Source organism: Xiphophorus hellerii, chromosome 20 (assembly GCF_003331165.1).
Source record: "Xiphophorus hellerii strain 12219 chromosome 20, Xiphophorus_hellerii-4.1, whole genome shotgun sequence".
Taxonomy (NCBI): domain Eukaryota; kingdom Metazoa; phylum Chordata; class Actinopteri; order Cyprinodontiformes; family Poeciliidae; genus Xiphophorus; species Xiphophorus hellerii.
In genome coordinates, this window is record NC_045691.1 from 14,098,047 (window position 1) to 14,118,030 (window position 19,984).

Genomic DNA, 19,984 nt, shown 5'->3' on the forward strand with positions numbered 1-19,984 from the left:
TGCTCCTCCATCACGTTCACACAGCTCTATCCCAAATGCAATGCCATCTCACAGTCAACAAATGGAAACCTTTGTAGTATTTCTTGCTTGCAGACAATGTTTGGTGTTACTGACAAAACCTTTTTATTGCCAGAATAAAACATCCTGGATCTTTTTTTTTTGTACAAATCCTTAGCAGACGAGACGTCTTGAAACATCAGAGCTGCGGTCAGTAAAAGCTAAGCTTCGTAGCGTAGAGGTCGAGACATACATCCACTTCTATCAGGAATGTATAAGCAAATAAAATATCAGCACTCGGCTGTAAAAAAAAACAAAAAAAACCCCCAGAGACGTTCTCCGGTTTCAGTCCGAAGAAGGAATTTTTATCGTTCTCATTGTTCACCCAAACTTAGAGGCCTGACCACCAAAAAAAAGAACGACCTAAAAGCACTATTTTATACAAAACTTTATCTAAAACAATCATTTTGCATAATATTATTTTTCAGATTGCTCAAGACAACCCTAGTACTATGAATATTTTGGGTTTTGGATACGTGTATCTGCCACGCAGCGTTGGGGCTTTTTCACGGCCCAGTCGGCCGTGAAAAAGCTTTAGAGCGAGTAAAGATTAATGTTCCCTACATCAACAAAGTATCAAATAACTTTGAGAGGAAAACTACACCCAAACTTTGTGGTTCTCCTTAGTCCTGAAGTTTTCCACCCTGACTGCCCTCTATCTGTTTTACCATTGTGGTTTAATATTGCTGCTCTTAATGTTGCTTTTCTCCGTCAAAGATAACATCTGTTTGATTATTTAAAAGGAAAAAATAACGTTGAATAGGACAAAGAACCAGATTTTGTCATCTGGGACTTATTAGAAGTGTTAAAAATATATACTAGACAGAACTAAATAAATAAAATGAAAGCTATGACAAACATTGTTAGGTGGTAAAATATGATCTCTCAGGAAAGCTACGTTGTTTAAGGTTTGTTTATTTTCTATTTTAAATATATTTTAAAATTGCTTGCAGGAAAAAGTGCTTGCATTTAGCAAATAGAAATAATTTAGGTAATTCCAACTGACCGAAAACAAATTTGGTTGGATTTAACTTGAGGAAAAAATGATTTAATGTGTGAAATTAACGCAGAACTATGGAGCCCCCTATGGGTGTTACCTTGCAAAGCTTTTGCTTTTCTCGCAAAAATGTACTGATCAGTTTATGCGATATAATTGAATACTGTAAGCCTTTCTTACGGGGGCCACCGAACTTTCTGCCATTATATAAGGCTCCATGTGCAGTTCCACCTCAACCTTACACAAACAAACATAAACATTCAGTGAATAAATCGATTTTCAATCAGGTTTTTGCACCAAAGAGTTAAAAAATATAAACATGTTTTCCATAAGATATTAACATTACTAACATACTTGGAAAAAAGTTACAAAAACCTTATATAATAGCAGAAAGTATCTTGGCCACCGTTTAAAAGGCTTTTAGTATTTAATTATGCCACTTGAACTGATCAGTTCATTATTGCGAGAGAACAGAAAACCTATTACGAGGTAAAGCAAAAGAAACATAAAATCCTCCATGTACCTTAGGGAGCTCCATACAGAACTGAGCAGACGGAAATTTTATTATCGAAGAATGGTTTTGTGCAAAAACTGTAATGAACATGTTTTGTAAATCCCATAGAAGTATCATAAACCCTTCAAAGAAGAATAATAGGTCAGATATTTCTTTGGAATGATTTGCTTTTATTTAATGCCACTACTCCATGAGCCTTTTACCTTTTCATTGCACTTTCTGGGCATCAGTAGTTTGAAGTGCAGCGATTTCCTCGGCTCTCGGTTAAAACGAGTGTTGAGCCCAACCGTATATCACTTAGTTATTGGGATCATAGGGGGAGCATTCCCGTCTGTGGAGGATTAGTCGATATTCAATTAACTCTGGCAGACAGTCATGGTGACTGTTTATCAATACCTCTTTTTAACTGCACACTCACAGCACACTTAATTAAACTTCCCATTAACGGCATCAAACAAATGAACAAACGGAGACCCTAAACAGCTGGAAACCAGTCACTCCAAGGGTTTGACTAGGCACTGGCCTGAAGTCTCGGCCGAGGCCGCACATACTTTCCACAACTTCGTGGAAGCAGAGAGAGATGTTGCATGTTTTGGACGTGGCCTCAGAATATTTGTGTGGTTATTGATGTGTATCTGGGACAAAGCTGTGACCTTTGACCCATGAATTATTCATTTCCTTGCATTCCAGAGTTGAGCGTCTGGGACTGCAGTCTTACGAGGTCGAAATCGGGCTGGGGTTAGTGGCTTCTTAAGGGAAAAGACTAAGAAATTATGTTATTTGTGAAAATTAGACATGTCCTTTGTCCAGCTTTGTTGCTGTCCTGCATTTTTCCTTTGCCAGTGAGCTTTAAGTCAGGGGCAGGGCAGCATTCGGGGGCAGTGATGTGACTGTCTAGACAGTGATAATGATCTGCTAACATGCGATCAAACATGACAGTGCTGCGGCTGCAGATTTCCTTTGGCAAAAGCAAAAACTGTCATGTGTGGACATAGATGTTAGGCATGTAGACAGACAGCAGAAAGAAAAGCTGTGACACACAAAATCTGTTTGTACGCATAGCTCATAAAATCATTTAGCAAACTATTAATTACCAGCATTGATCTATGGATGATATTGTTGGTCAAAATGCATTCGTCAGCTGTTCTGTCATGAAGGTTTATGGTCTGCTGCTGCGTTCATCATCCCTTCCCTTTTCCGCGATGATTGCCTCAAAATGAATGTTTCTGACTTTTGATTTAATATTCTGAAGTGTCTTATACCACTCTTTGATTCTAGGCCAGCCCGCCTCCTGTGAGCAGAGATCAGACCACCAGGTGCTTATTGACGCCGGGCCTGACAGCAGAAAGGTGGCATCAAGCCTAAATCATAGCCAGTGTTTGTTTAGTTTAGGACCGCTCTTTTTGTTTTTGCTTGATAAATAATACATCAAAAGAACCTGGTACATTTCATGCCATTGTTCCTTCTTACCAATGTATTTAAACTAGAGCAAAAAATGCACCAATTCAATATTAATATCTGTATCGGCCTCAATATTGAAAAAAATCCTAGATTGGTTATCGGTGACAATATACCAAATCCATAAGGGCAGATCTATTCAGTCTAATTCTATGCTTTGTGAGTGATGTTATACTTTATTATTTATTTTACATTATTTTTAGAATTCCTAATTATACTTTCTGAACCATTTAAAAGGTTTGTTTTTACATGTTTTGACCAAGATAGTCAACCTTTCAGTTTCAGTTTCTTTATTCTATATTTTACACTGGCTGTTATACTCCTAACTGCACTGACTGAACAAATTACATTTGTGTGGAGCTATTAGTGTGTTTAAGTGTGCTGTACAGGTGCAGAGTTATCAAATAAATATGTAATTCAGTCCATTTATGTTTGTGATTAAATAGAAACGTTTTAATCCTACGTTCAGACTGAACTCGTTTTGCGCATCAAAAATGCGTCCGATGCTTGAAGTCGGACGCTTGACATATTGCTCTCGGCGCGCATCAAATCGCTCTAGACGAGTGTTGGGATGAATCGTTGTTTTCCATTGCCGGTGTCTCTGTACAAAGGCGGATGAAATTGAGAAAGTTTCACCAAAATATCATGTTGTGAAAGCTTCTGCAGTCATAACAAAGACTCAGATGTCTTTCCTGAACATTTTTGGTTTGGTTTTTATTGAACAAACAACGGCGACAGCTGATAACGGTTGGAGCCTCTTGCCTTTTTTTCCCTCTCTCGGTTACTTTGAAGAATGCAGATGAAATATTGAGTGTCTAGGTATGATTTACTGAAATAAATAAAATGTGTCCATTGGGCGCGTGTTTTGAATTCACCAGATTATTCAGAGGAGTTGTGAGTTTCATAGGCTAGCCGGGCGCTGACGAGGTTCGCTATCAGTGGTGTTTTCGTCTCACCGCGTTGGATGATCTGCTAAACCGTACTGCTGCCTCCATCTTCTGGCAGGACAGCAACTGCAGGCCACCACGTCACATAGCAGAGTCTCTGATTGGTTGACGTTGCGTGTCCAGCGGCGGAAGCTCAGATTGTCCAGCTCCAGCGTAGGATGGGCTTCGAACGATCAAACGCTTCAATCTCGCCACTCCGGACGTGTGAAACACATCGCAACGCGCCCTTGATATTTCCACTGCCATTATTCAAATAATTCAAAATACCAAATGTACTTTAGAACATATTTTACTACTTAGACTGGTAATATTAAGACTGAAATACTAAGTTTTAACATGAATGAAGGGATGAAAAATGCATTTTACATTGACTTCAGTGCCTGTCCCTTTTTGTTTGGATAGAACAGCTCACATGTGGGCTGCATAAATCTATTTATGTAATCAGTGTTTTCAAATGAATTTATAATCCCTGCTTGACTATTGGTTAATTTTTTATGTTTATGAACACCAATCAGAGGTTTCAGCAAGTGAGTGTTTGTTAAAATAGAAACTCCAAATATATGCTACTGTGATAAAACATTTCCTGGAAAACAGGTTTTAGTCATTTATTTAAATTTTTCTGTCTTGCTGTGTAGAAAAACTAATTCTCAGCAGTTTTTTGTACAGCTAAGTTAGAAACCGACTCTAGCTTTAACTCTGGACCTGGACTAGCTGTATCTTTTAAACTGAAACTTCTTTGATCCTTTATGTTGTCCTGAATACACTTGGTCCTTCACTCAGGACAGATTTGCTGATAAAGCGCCTACCTGCACCAGACTGTTCCCCAGACAATATTGCTGCTGGTGGACAAAGCCCCTGAAATATAAAGCAGCTCATTGAAGACTGAAAGAACAAGATAATCCTGTAGATACATGCAGCAGAAATTAGCTTCCGCTGAACGGATGAGACAGGCGGAGAGGGATAATTTGATACCTGTTCTGTATTCAGGAGGCCGTCAGGATGCCCTCTGTGGGAGGTATTTTGGGCAGGTCTGGTAAGAAAGCCCAGTGCTGACCCAGGAAACAGGGAAAATATTTTCTTACCTTCAAACAACTTAAAGCTGCAGTATCTAACTTTTGTTATATTTTAACATATATTTTAACATATTTGTTGAAACTCTCACCATGTTAATTGGTGAAAACAAATCAAGCTCCTCTGGCTTCCAGTGCTAACTGGAAACAGTTAGCACTGGACGAATAAGTGCAGCATAATGTTCTGCTTCTTGTTCTTTTAATTCTGCATAATAGACATTGTAAAAATGAGTTTTTGTCAATATTTGCTGTGAATATAGCTAATGAAGCTGATAAGTTCCTGTGACGTATTTTCACTTAGGTTGCTACGAGATTAGTCGATATTGACTCAACTTTTATCGTGTTGTAGTCAACTTTTAAAAATTGGAAGTCTTGCGACAACTAGAGCATTCATGTTGATTGCGCAGGAGACTCCACTTCTGCTTTTCAAAGATGTATGGGCGTATAATTGCACATATGTTTGCAGCCATTTTCACAGCCAAGTGTAAACGTTGAGTTGGGGGCGTGGCCAGTAGCGGCTTGTTTGGATTTCAAGTGATAAGTCGCCCTAAAACAGCTCAGGGAGCTTTGTGCAAAAAATGTAATGAACATGTTTCCTTCCTGTTCAGGGAAGCGTATTATGTCACCTTTAATGTGTGAATATTAACCCCGTGCTGTTATCATCTGAGTCGAGGATGACGGGACCAGACTGATGGCTTCAGCTTCTCACCGCAGCCAGAATCCATTTTTGTTCTCACGAGGAAATGAAAATGTCAAATGTAGATTTGAAATTGCGATGGCTCAGCAGTATTTAGGGATATTTTGAGATAAGACGAGCAGCGTATGCTGCCAGTGTAACCTTTTGTCTGTGTGATGGAATTTATTTTTTTTATATAACAGTGGAGATAAGGAAGGTGGTGGGGTTTGTTTACTCAGCCCACAGATAAGCTGGAAAATAATCCTTTCAACTGTTTTTGATCAAAGCAGGAAAGCTCCTCTATGTTCACAACTCGATTGTAATGCTCCAGGCCTCTTCTCTTTGTGAGTCCCCCCCTTTATGGAGCTGAGTCTCTCTCCTCTCCCGAAGTTTGCTGTGTGTGGAAATGCTTTCCCCCTGAGCGCCTTGTGCCAGCCCCCTTCCCCTCCCACCGACGTGGGGGTGAGCTTTCCCAGGACAAAGAGATGGATGTATAATAGAAAGAAAAAGGAGGGGTGGGAGAGACAAAAAGACACGCGGGCGTGCGAGTGAGCGGGGAGGAAGTGGGGGAAAAGTGGGAGCACATGTGAAAAAGATACAAACGTAGAGGAACAGAAGTACAGCGAAGCAATCAGGACTTTTTCCTCCGCTACAGACGCCACTGCTCACTCATTACAGGCTCTGCAGGGTGTGGGGTTTGCAGCATACAGTCGCAGTTGGAGAGTTGCTGCCGGACAGCACATCAGTCCCCCCTCCTCCACCACATGGTACAGTCCATTTAAAAGGCTGCATGTCATCTCAGTGTGCGGGGTCTTCTCAGAGAGCAGCTGCTCGCAGCACATTCTGCACGGCGGGAGCGTTCGGTTTCCCTCCGCCTGCCGCGCTGCAGCTCTTCTCCTCCTCACACACATGCTCTCCAGGTCTTTTATGCAGTAACAGGTCAGCCCAGTGGACAGGAAGGACCTTACTCTGCTTTTTATGTGCAAACTAAACACTAAGACAGAAGAAGTGCAGGTGGAGGAGGAAGAGGAGAGGGTGTCAGCTTCGCCCAGAGTAACGCTCCTGCTGACACCATGCTGCTCTGTGTGGATTTGCTCCTCAGGGGAAAATCCTTAAAATGATGGAAGACAACAAGCAGCTGGCACAGAGGATCGATGGGGCCATCCAGTCAGCGAGTCAGGAAGTGACCAACCTCCGATCCGAGCTCTCCGCGACCAGCCGCAAACTGGCAGAGCTGGGCGCCAGCAGCCCCCCGGCGCTGGAGAACCACCTCCAGCACAACCACCACGATGACAGCCTCCGCTACAGGGGTGAGTTCACATCACGGCGCCGGCAACTCGCTAACAAGCTCTGTGTGAGTGAGAGCATGAGCGAATGTGAGGAAATGTCCCCACACTTTTCCCTCAGTTGACTCGTTTTCCCCTTAAACTCGGTTTTGGGAGTGACAGGAGGAGAGGAGAGGCGGGCGGTCTGCTGTTGTTAGACAGGAGGGGTGAGAGCGCGGGGGCCGGAGTCGCTCCGTTTGGTTTCCCAGGCAGCAGCTGGGCTCCGGTGGGGCTCCATGTCCGACTCTTTGCTCAAGTTTTGGCAGCTGCTCCGCACAGAGAAACTCAGAAAGTGGATGTTTGTGTCTGTTGAGGAGGCTGTTAACTCCATGGCAATGTCGTTTAATTGGGAACAGCCAGATGCATGATGTCAGCGAGTTTTAGTGGAGAATGTGAAACTTTTGGTTTCATTTATGCTTAAAACTTTTTCATCCCTGAGTATTTGTTGTTTTAAATTTAGTGTTTAGAAAGTTTTTTTTTCTTTCTTAACACATTCTAGTTTCTTTTCTGTGTCTGATTTCTTGCTTTGAATAAAGTTTCCAATTAGTTTTAATAAATACTGAATTTTCAAAACAAAATATAATAAGACTGATTAAAATTATTATTTTGTTCACATCTGGGAAGTTTTGTTAACTTTAATATTGTTCAGAGCGCTTTGAGATATTGATGCTTAATACATGCATTTCTAATGTATGTATTAAGGTTGCTTCATACATCAGGCATAACATTATGACCAGGCTTTATGACTCATCATCCACCAATGGTCTGGACTTTCTAACACCTTTTTTTTTTGTTTTTTTTATCAGAACCAGCATTTTCTTCTTTAACATTTTGAGCCATAGCAGCCATCTGTTGTTTTTCTCTCAACGGTCATTAATTATCTGGTCACCAGTTCTCCTCTCTTCCTTCCTTGGACCACTTTTTAAGAAATACAGGCCACAAGAGACGAGGAACAGCCCACTAGAGCTGCAGTAGTTAAGATACTCTGACTCTGCCAAAAATGTCTGCATTTAACACATTATTTATAGGAAATAATATCAACTTGGCGACCGATATGGATTCTCATCCACTAACAGATTAATTAATGAAAAGATAATTGTTGTTTTTCACCCTTTCCTTTCAGTGATCATGATGTTATTCCTCAATAGTGTAAATTGATATCAGAAACAGTGAAGTAATCTGTTTTTCTCTTGAGGTCAAGCAGTAAGCAGTGACCGATTTACTGAAAGATCTTCTAGAGATTACAGAATTACTTCAGCTACCTACTTCTCAACATTTCCTTAACTATAATAAACTTCTCTAAGTTTTTCTCTCATTCATACAAGTTACAAAATTCCATTTATAAAGTAATAATTTGACTCTGTATCATTTAGAGAAGGGTTGATAAATATACTGAGTGAATGCAAGCAGACATTGTAGCTAACAGGTATTCTGATAATATAAATGTTTTAATCACTTTTCCTAACTTTTTACTCAAACATTAAGGAGATTTTCAGGTCATATTTTTTAATTATATTGATGTTGAAGTGAAAGACTGATCAGATTTAGATGCACTAACCCTGCAGAGTTAAGAATTACGTTATTTTATGTTGATGCTACACTGTAAAACTTTTGAAGGTGGTTTAACTTGAAAATGAAAGTCCACCTGCTGCCTTGAAAATGCAATTTAAGTCAACAAGAGTTAATTGGTTTTAACTGAGAAATTAAAGTTCATGAAGTTGATTTAACAACAAGAGACAAGTTGTCTAAACAGCTGTTTTTAAGTTCACTAATCTTGAATTGTGAGTTTTAACATTAAAACTTTAACTTTTAACTTTAATGCTGCAATTTAAATAAAATAATTATTTCACAATATGCAACAAAAAGAACTGCTCTCTCCTAGATAAAGAGTCACATTTCTCTATTATTTTACTCACAATATCAAGTTAAAATACTTATTTCACTTTAGAATAATTTAAATTCTTGTTTCAAATTGATTGAACAACATTTCTGATCTGGTAATAAATTTTATTAAACATGAAAACGAATTGTTTAAAAACATTTAGTGTGAACAGGACATTATCCTCAAGCTTTAAAATAAACATTTGTCTTAATAACACAGGAGTCAGATCAATGTAACACAGGTTCCATCTCAGGATACAAAAACAAACCGCTAAGCATTCTGGGAAATAGATCCCACTCCTGTCTTTTTTTTCTTTCAGTTTTTTAATTGCTAACATAAAATTCTCTAGTTTATTCAACTCTTGTAGTTTTGACAAGATTAATAAGAAGTTAACACAACTTACTACAGTAAGTTTATCTTTTACAAACTCACATTTTGGTTCAAGACCTAAAACTGGCCACATTTATTTGACTTAAAGAGTAGCAGACAGTAGACACAACTAAATGCAGCTCAAATGTTCTACTGTGTATGAAGTCAAATTAAAGTAATAAAGGAATAAATAAAAGAACTGAATGGGTGGATCGTACTGCACCACCCACTCAGCTTCACTTCCCCGTGGATGCTTCCGGTCTCCAGTGGTCAAGACATTCCACACGTCGTCCAAGAAATGAAACCCTAATGTGCCACCCAGAGTTTCACTGCTGGCCAAGGCTCGATGATGTATGAGGGCAGGGAGAAATTGTAAGTTCGATTCTTGAGAAGGGGATCCAGTTGCCAAAAAACTTCCTGCTAGTTTTGAAATGAAGGTGTCAGAATGTGGCACCTATAGCAGAATGATGCTCCAGACACAAACCAGCAGGTTGAGATTCACATCAACAACTCAAATTGACAACAAATGTGAATAGTGAATTTTTACAATTAGTTAATTCACAAAGTTTGTCACATCATATTATATATTCATTCTTTTATTTTGGTTAATTATGATTATTTTTCCACTTACAGCTAATAAAAACAAGACATGTATAATAAAGCATTACATCAAACCTATCAAATTACAACATGGTCTGTTTAAATAGTCGTTTTCAAAAGGCAATGTTATTCTGCCAAATGAGCTTCATCAGAAAGTGTTTTCCAATTGAGATACTTGAGATGGGCCTGTCACTTGGAAATGTTGAGGAGCCAGTTCACATGAAGTATCTGGATCATGGCAAAAATAGTCATTCATTGCTGCAAAGTAAATCCCAGTGTAATCAGCAGGAAGATAACCTTTCACTGCAAAACACAAGATCCTAGCAAGTATTTTTGTCTAGATTTTAGTGTAAATATCTTAGTTCACTTTAAATAAGTCCAAACTAACTTACAAGAAACATTTCAGCTTGATATAGAAGATTGTTTTAAGTCATTAATTCCTTAATATTGATTTTTAAAAAGTACAAGTTCTACTTGCAAATTTTTTCCACATATAGGAAAATTCTTGTTATAAGTGAAATAATCTGCCAGTGGAACTTTTTAAAATCAATATTAAGGGATTATTGACTTGAAACAAGCTGCTGTGTCTTGATGAAAAGTAAGTTAGTTGTATCTTATTTCAAGTGTACTAAGATATTGGCACTAAAAACTAGATAAAAATAGGATCTTGTTTTAAGTCAATAATTCCTTAATATTGATTTTAAAAGGTTCTAGTTTCACTCGCAGATTTTTTATACTTATAACAAAACATTTTTTCCATCCAAGTTAAATAAATCTTACAGTGGCCTCTAATACTTTTAAAAATTAATATCAAATAATTATTACCTTAAAACATGCTCCCATATCTTGTTGCAAAGTTAGTTTAGTCTTTTTTCAAGTGTATTACTATATAATTCTTAGACATTAGACAAAACTTACATGGTAGAATTTTGTGTTTTGCAGTGTTTGCCAGGTGGCATTATAAGGTGAATTTGATTGGATGGAAATAGATTGTATGTGTCTGATTGATTTGATCTCATTGTATATTTATTAGGGATGTTCTGATCAGATTCTTTTGCTGCTGATTCCAATACCGATCATCCATAAGGCCGATTTCTGCCGATCAACTGGAATGACTGTTAAATTTTTGCTCTAGGTAGAAATGATATCGCAAAATGGAAAAATAATCTGGCAATAAATTAGACATAATAGACATATTTTCATACATATCTAAGCTTTGAGCAGACATTCGGTGTGAGAGTTCACCGTCTGGTGGAGGTTGAGTGGCGCTACGTCTGTGAAATATTACTACCAGTAGAGCGTAGCGGCGGTCCAAGAGCGAGATCAGAACCAGCGTCGAAGACTTGAATTATTTTTCGGTTTATTAGTTTAGCTTTCTGACCGTCATGCTCATCCAGGTGAGTGTTGGTAGTTGAGCGCTGCTTTACTCCGTCACATGCTTGTTTTTTAAATTCATATTATGTTTCTTTTGTTGATGCATTTTGATGTGCTTCACTCCCGAGGTAATTTTCCACCGCAACACGCAAAACGTCCCCATTCACTCGAGCGTTAAAGTTCCACACGACAGGATTTGTTGCTGCGCTCTTGCGCAGTGTGAAGAAAAGAGGAGATGAGCTGCACATGCAGGCTGCTAAGTGAGATACATGTGATCGGTCAGCAATACACATTTTCACAGAAATCGGCCGATTATGATCGGTGGCCAATCGATCAGGACACCTTTAATATTTATGTTTATAAACTGGATCTGTTGGTTTCTTAAAGTGCTCTGAGACGACAGGATCTCTGTTTGTGTCTATGATGTTATGCGGTTTGGAACCTTAACGGATGATAAATTACATGTATTAACCAAACCGTGTCATTTCAAATAAGAGGAGGAACAATGTTTTCTTTCTTCCTGGCAGATTAAAGTTGGTCTAAATGCTTCCCAACTCTTCAGGTTTGAAATAACTCAGCCGGGTTGAGTTAGCCGCTGTCCATCAGTCTCTCTCCCTCTGCGTCTTGTTGGGAGCTTTGTTAACAGGCCGCCTGACATTCCCACATTCCTGAATGTCAGCCTGGTGATGTCACATTTCCTGTTCCCACAGCCCAGGCCAGCTCTCTCTCTGTCAGGTGACTGATGAAACCAAACGCAGCCAAACAATCCCCCCGCCTCCTGCTGCAGACGTCTCACCTGGTCTGCATTATGCTGGGCTTGTTTTAAGATCATTCATCGCTGTGATGAGCCAGCACTGGCAGGAAATTAAACTATTTTTTGCTCTGCATCTCCTGTCTAAACCAGGCTGTCGGTTAGTTTTAATGTTGGAGCGAACATGAAGCTGTGGTATTTTACATGCGTTAAGTGACTTCCAACAATCTTACTGAAGTGCTGAAGTGTTTTTGACTTCGCTGTGCAGCTTCAGTAGTAACTAGTTCAACAGTTTTCTTTCATTATAGTTTAGTATTATGTTGTTGTGACGTTTTGTTTTTTAGATTGTGTTTTTATTAGTTATTATGAGTTAAATGTCACTTAGTTATAGCAGTGGTTTTAGTTTTTCATACTGTGGTTAATATTTAGGTGCAGAAGTTCAAAAAATATTATTATGAATACTCAAAAGAAGATACAATTTTCAAAAAATATATTAAATTATTGTTGTATAACAACTGTCTCCGCTTATTCTCCCAAATTTTGCTATTTTTGCTGTTGCATTTTGCGGACAAGTGAAATTGCCACCATGAGGAACCTGGAGTGCCGTAATTTGCCGACAACTGACATAAAATCAGTTTCACATCGCTTTGAAAGGCTAATAAATAGTTTTAGAAACATAAAAACAAAAAAGATAATATCTGTAATTTCAGTATGTCTTAGTTGGTTTTATAAACACACAATTTTGTTCCTGTTAGTTACAGTTTTTCCCCATTAATTGCTGTTTTTATTTATTTCAGTTAATGAAAATGTTTGATCGTTTTCAGTTTTTGTCAGTTTTAGTTGACTATGATAACTTTGCGTCCAACAAGCCTGTTCTTCCTGTTTCTAGACGCATAACTTCATGATGGTTTTATTTGTTTTTTTGTAGATTTATTGTCACTTTTTGGAGCATAAATATCCTGACAAGAGGCTGCTACTTGCAGTGTCTTTAGATGAGTGATGGAGCAGTCCTGCCTTCTTTTATTCAACTTATTGACAGTAATTTATTCATTGCTTCATTTCATTAGTGCCTCTTCCTCTTAATCTGTCACACTGATGTCAAGTCCTTGCTTAAGATTCACAAATGACACTAATGTTTACTCTCCTGTTATACACTTCCTCCAACAGGGAGCTGGTTGAAAATGTTGTGTCCTCTAAAATCCACTCTCTTTAACCTTACAAGTCTGTACATTATTAATTCCTGTTAGATTAATGCCTTGCAGTCAGTCAGTAGGACAGAGCTGATCAGAGAGGCTGCCAATAGTGAGGCATAAGCCTCGCTGACACACAGCCGTGATTACTGAAGGAGACAGCATGAAGTTAAAGGATGGATGCTCTAAAACAGCCTTTACTGCAAGTAATTCACACGTCGCTGTGAATCTGAGTGGCTTATTTTAAGGGTTCATGAGAGTTTGGTTAAAATTTCTATTAGCGTTCGTATTTAGTGATGCTCCAGTTAATCAGCCAGTGACAGAAATGAGCCATATTGATTATTGACTTCTTTTCTGTTCAGTAAAAAGCATCAAAACAAGAAAACTCCTACTTTTTAGGCTTTTAGAGACATATGCTTTGATGGATGAACAGGGATAATCTTGTAATCTCTTCATTTTCAGAATGAATTCCTCCATGTTCTACATTGTGTGTTAAGCTGATGCTACACTGTTGCTACATTTCTTAAAATGTATGTTACGTAAGTCTAAATGTGAAGAAATTAAAGGTTTTATATAAATAATTAAATCCAGTCAGATATATAACGAATATGTTCTGCTTTTGTTGTTTCTCTGTTTGGTATAATGCATGTTCATAAGGATGAAGAGCGTAGAATTTGAATTGTTTATTACTCTTCACCTATCGACATCGTCTGACTTTAAGGTTTTGGTTGTTTTTTTTTCAAAATTTAAATGTTTACTGCCTGGATTTACTAGCAATTACATTAAAAAGGTTGTACTGTGTTTTTGATGCAGACCAGTTGCTGAATTAAATAGAATTAAAATATAGCATATATATATATATTTCTGTGGCTAATATTATAAAAGAAGTTTCCATCTCCATGTATTTAAATTAGATTTATTTACGCTGCTGTTGTTTACCAAGACTTTAAACTGAAATACTAAAATTTCTGTGCGTTCTGCTCCATCATCACCATATTTTGACACTGTAAAATCTAAACTCAATGGTAAATAAGTGCTTGAAATCATTTTCTTTCTGATGGTTGGATACAAAAAGCAGCAGCTCAGTTGCAATTTAAACTTTATACAACATAATTTAACCCCTTAACTGTCTTGACAACACCTCTGTTTTAATTTCCCTCAAGGAAATCTTGACCTTTGACCTCATGTCAGATAATTGGGAAAAGAAATACTTGGATACAAACATCAGAGGGTGAAAGTTCAAAGCACAGTCTCTGATTTCCCACATGGTTCAAGAAATAAAAAACAATATACGTTATTGATCCCCAAAGGGAAATTGATCATTTGTTGACAAGCTGTGCCATCCAAAGTGTAAAATATTAGAATATCACTGTAAGTAAAATAAAATTCAGAAAAATATACATAGCTGTGATACTGTAAGTAATTTAAATAACTAAATATAAAATACAAATAAATAATAAAAAATAACAAGCAAAGCACTTTGAAATATGTTAAATATTCACTGAATTAACCACAACACACTCTTGGCATTCAGCATGCTCAGATAAATTAATCTTCATCAGTTCAGACAGAGGGTCTGCATAGCATAAGGTGAAGTAAAGTAGGCACCATTATTAGGGCTTTGCTTTATTATTTTAGTTTCATTTGCATAAATTTTGCAGTTGTGGTTCAAATATCTCCTTAATATTGTGTCTCACATCTGCAACACATATTTTACTCCATTTATTTAATTTGTAAAAAAAAAAAGTATAGTATAGTATCCCTCACTGCGGTGATCAGATTAAATTATTCATCTAATAAGCATATTTTACTCTGCCATAAAAACTCAAGGTATATATATAGCAGTATTATGATGGGTATTTTATATTTAAATCTATTTAAACCTCTAAATAGATTTGAATATGTTAGACAGTCAACTGGAACGCTTCAGAAACAATATGTGCAGTTCACACCTGGAAGAAAACGAGAATCGATATTAATCCAGTTAAAGCCTGATTGGTGCATTTCTGATCCGAATGACTGAGGTTCAGATCATTTATTTTTGACCATGTTGTAACATCAGAGTGTTTCAGAGGCAAAACGGGCTAAATAAGAAAAATAAGAAAAGCTTTTTAAACCAGAGCTTTAGCACTGTCAAACAGAAACTTTACAATGTCATCCTCTCTGTATATTCCCTGGAGACACAAATGTAAAGGATTTTTAAACTAACTTTATTATAATCAGATTCATGAGAGGCTTTACTTTAAAAAAAGAAACCATCTCCAATTTAAGATAACAAGAAAGCTTTTGAATTAAAAAGCTACTTTAACCTCTCTTCTGTCATTGAAACGCTGCAAAATACAGTCATCCTGCACTGCATGGCGAAGGGTACCGCAGATGAAACCTTAAGAGACTGTACAAAGGCTTGCTGCTAGGCACGGATAGTCATTAAGTATTTCTCTAAAAAAAAACAATAATTATCTTTTCTCTGTACAAGAGGAGCTGCAGTGGCTCTAATGCTCTCCTCTGCAGAGTAATTGTAGAAAAGAACCCTCTCCCCATCTGGCCTGTGTTTGTCAGAGGCCCACTACTCTCATTACTCCATTGTGCACATGTACAGGGTTGGGAACATATTGCCAAACTGCAGGGCCAATATCGCATTCACTCTGCTTCTTTCTCTTTAACGCTCCCCAGAGAGCGCCCGTCTTCCTGTTCTCTGTCCACATGCAGCGCAAGTATGCTGGCCGTACCTCGAATCCCCCGCCTCTGGGCTCCCTCGACCACGCCCTGTCTGAGGTCAGCGCAGTGTGTGGGGCAGTGTGTCCAAACAATAGCCAGAGAGAGCTGGCCCCACTCTTCCCCAGTCTGTCTGCCACTCTCCTATAGCGTTCCCATTAAACTCCCTCCAGTATAAAGGACCAGTAGAGGCAGAGCAGGATCTCCAGTAGCAGATAGAAATCCTGTCCTTGGTGGGTGTCGGGATTCTGGCTTTGTTGTGCACAAGTTGTTACAATAATACCGGGAAAATACATTTTATGGTGATATTCTACATTTTTGGCTTTTCACGCATGCAGCGATATTCAAGTTGTAAAGGTGAAAGCAAACATGGCTGAACCGCCAGAAGAACAAAGAAGAAACTGTTAGTTTATAAATCACTGAACGGTTTAGCACCAGGATACATTAAAGATCTGCTGTTGTTGTATCAACCTTCCAGAAAACTCAGGTCTTCTGGTTCTGGTCTGATCTGCATCCACAGAACCAGAACCAAACATTCTGTGCACCACAAATCTGGAACAAATTTCCAGAAAACTGTAAAACAGCCGAAACAGAGTTCCTTTACATCTAGACTAAACACTCACCTGTTTAGAGTTGCTTTGGAAACATAATAAATGAAACATTGATGAACATTTTGATGTGTAACGACGACACTTGAAAACTGTAATGTTTCAATTGGTTTTTATTTATTAAAAAATTGAAAACCACATTTCCATTTTCTTCTACTTAAATATACACTCTTTATCTTAGTGGATCACAAGGAATCCCAGAAAAATCAATAAAAATTTTGTGAAAAAACAAACAAAATAAAAATTAGATGTCAGTAAAAAAATTAAAGCAACCAAAAAAATTAAGTCAATCAAAAATCTTTATTGCAGTGTCTGAATTTGTTTGTTTTCCTTACTAAGTCCTTTGTTCACAAGAAGATAACTTATTTTACATCATATTATTTTGATATCAGCAAAGTAAAACGTAATCCCTGATGGTTTTCTCTTCTTGAGTCGATAATGAGCTTCAGGTTGGTAATGAACTCCATGAATAATGGCTCTGCGGTCACTTGTTTTGATTTGTAGTGGAATCCAGTCTTCATTAATGAACTGGGAGAGCTGCACAGCCTGTCAGTGGGAGCTCAAGCCTGGTGGACTCTTGCTTAACTAAAAGTTTCCATTTCTGAATTCAGTTGCTCTGACAGCAGGGAGGGCAGCTGAGCAGCACGTATCCACTTTCGTGTCCTTACAGGGCCAAAAGCAAGCCGGCTTGTTTCGTCTCAATTGCTCTGAAATCGTTCCAAGTTCGTCGTTGTCACCGGAAAGGCTCTGATTTCAGGTTGCAGCACTCAGAAATGGTCAGAGCTTAAAGATAACAGCTGACCTCTTCGTGGCAGGGTTACAAGAAGGAAGAGCTCAGATTGTGTCATTTTGGGTGGCATCAAGCTGTTGTCCTACTATGACAAAAAAAAAAAGACAAGGAGTGGTGCAGTTAGCAGTTTCTGCTAAGATGCCATTTCACCAGACAGTAGTTTTACCACATTTCATTACAAATGTGGTAAAAATTCTGCTAATGTCAACAAAAAAAAAAACCCCACACAATTTGCAGTTGCGGCGTTTTCATTAAGGTTATATGTACCTTCCAAACCAGGATCGGATCTTCTGGTTTTGGTCTACTTTGCATCCCCAGAACCAAACATGGAGAAGCAGCAACAAACTTCCAGAAAACTGCAAAACAGCCGAAACACTGAGTTCCTTTACATCAAGGCCAGAAACCCACCTGTTTAGGGTTGCTCTCAAACCATTATCACTGGAACATTGACCAACATGTTTGATGTGTGCTGATGATTTTGATGATGACACTTGACAAAATGTAATGTTTGTCACTGGTTTCCCAAACGGTGTCTTTATCAAGACAAGTTTTATTTTTGTGTTTTTATGATGTGAAGCCCTTTGAACTGCCTTGTTGCTGAAATGTGATATACAAATATACTTGATTAAATAAGAAACACAGCTAAAATACCAAGCAAATAAGTTTGTTCATGCAATAAGTCATTAAAATCAATGCTGCGCCATCATCCTCTTATCACTTCCTGTTGTCTTCTCTTCGTCTTTTCCTCCAGTAGTAACATCCGATTGTTGATCACATGACTTGTGATGTGAAAAAAGTATTTCCACTGCAGTTTTGTGAAATACATCTAATTCAATAAGGCTGAAAAACCACCTCATTCTAGTGAAAACACTTTTTTATCAAAAACGTTACGTTTTTCAAAATTGCTGTGTTTCCATTAAGCATGTATTTTCGTAATTTCAATTTGCAGTTATATGGTCAATAGAAACGCAGCTATAGTGTGGATCTTTAGCAGACTTTCCTCGGGAGTAAAATTTTCCAGTCAATCTTTATTTGACCTCAATGAGCTGAAAGTTGCTCAGTGAGAGTCATTTCTAGAACGCTATCCATGACACAAAGCTTCAAATTGCTTTGAGATAATAGCTTTCCTATCAGTGAGACTGATATATCTCTATATGCTAATTACATCCATGAAAGCCTGTCTTTTCCACTGGCACAGAGCAGTTTTTGGTTCCCAGATGAGTTTTTGACGAGAAATGATTTCCTCAAATAGAGGCTTCCAGTTTTAGGTTATGACTCGAGTTAAGTGCACATTATGACAGCTGCTTTAATTGTCAGGGGATTTGGAATGACAGACAATGAATTGTGAAGATAGTTTTGTCTGAAGAGAGAAGTAAAAGTTACTGATGTCACTGAATGGGCTTGAAGGTCGAGTAAGCCAAAGGTCAAGGTCGAGTGAAGTGTATTATAAGCCAGTCAGTCACACAACCCAAAGAAAGGTTATCTGTCTCCTTTATAAAAATAAATCTGAAGAATAAATTATTTATTGTAGCATGTTTCTCAGGTTTAAAATGTATTTAGGATCAGTTAGGATAATTACACTTTAGATCGTGAGAAAAATATGGCCCCACTGTGGACACCCCTAATGTAATGTGTTTCACTTAGTGAATAGAGTTACTGAAATAAATAAACATTAAATTTTAATATGTTGAAATCACTGTTTAATCAAAAATTAAATCTATTTCTAAGCATACCTTGATCTTCTCTCCAATATCTACTGATTAGGGCTAAAATAAACTAAAGCAAATATAAAAACAAAGAAACCAATTAATGTGGTTAAACACATTTAATTCATGGTTTACCAAGGATTTATTTTCACAGGTTGGTTTGATTCACTTTTGACCTTTAAACTAAACTATTGGCTCAAGTTATCTGCGTTTGGTGTGAAAATTAAATTGTTAAATGATGTGAAACGTGTATGTGTGACTAAAACGCAAAAACAGAACAAGAAGTTGAGAAATACTCTTGCAGAGCATTATAGTTTTTTGGAGGAAAAAGAAAATGGAGATGTCAAAGGTTCAGATCTAACTCTGGTCTAAGAGCAAAGATCAGCCTCAAGAGAACAAACTGCTTTACTTTGATCAGACATTAAAGGCTTAGTTTGCATTTTTAAAAAGGAGTTTCAGAGGTTATCGCTAGTAATAGCCTCTGTAGTAGAAAGACATTACACAACTCAACCTGTTGAAAATGCGTGTTAGGAGCAGTGAAGCCAACAGGAAGTTAGATGATTTAGCCGACTTTAGCATTTAAACAAAACCTCAAATTGAAAACGTTTCAATCAGTGTGATGAAATAATGAATAGTCTGCAATTTTCAATCGGCTAAGTTTCCAAACTCAGAGTTGCAAACAGGAAATCATTCTACTGAAGAAAAAGACAGACTTATTATTAAATATGTATTTATTTTGTTCACTGCAAAAACACAAAATCTGACCAAGTATTTGTCTAGTTTCTAGTGCAAATATCTTAATATACTTGAAATAAGACAAAACTAACTTACACATAACTTTTCTGCAAGATATAATAGGTTGATTTAAGTTAATAGTTCTTGTACATAGATTAAAACGTTCTAGTTCCACTGGCAGATTTGTTTTTTTTATAACATGGGAAAAATGTCATGTTAT

The 19,984-nt window shown here is 37.7% G+C and overlaps 1 protein-coding gene across 5 annotated transcripts in view; it reads left to right on the forward strand.

The window, feature by feature from the left end:
• Positions 1–19,984, forward strand: part of kaznb (kazrin, periplakin interacting protein b) — a 173,117-nt gene that overhangs the window by 67,002 nt on the left and 86,131 nt on the right. For 4 of the 5 annotated variants that reach the window (XR_004337056.1, XM_032549043.1, XM_032549046.1 and 1 more), the window contains exon 3: positions 6,822–7,029. Coding sequence is in view for 4 of the 5 variants with exons in the window: in XM_032549043.1 (XP_032404934.1) it covers positions 6,822–7,029 (208 nt within the window). In the remaining variant the exon portion in view is untranslated. Of the gene's footprint in view, positions 1–6,263; positions 6,487–6,821; positions 7,030–19,984 lie in introns of those variants that run through there. The other variant, XM_032549044.1, reaches the window with a different exon arrangement.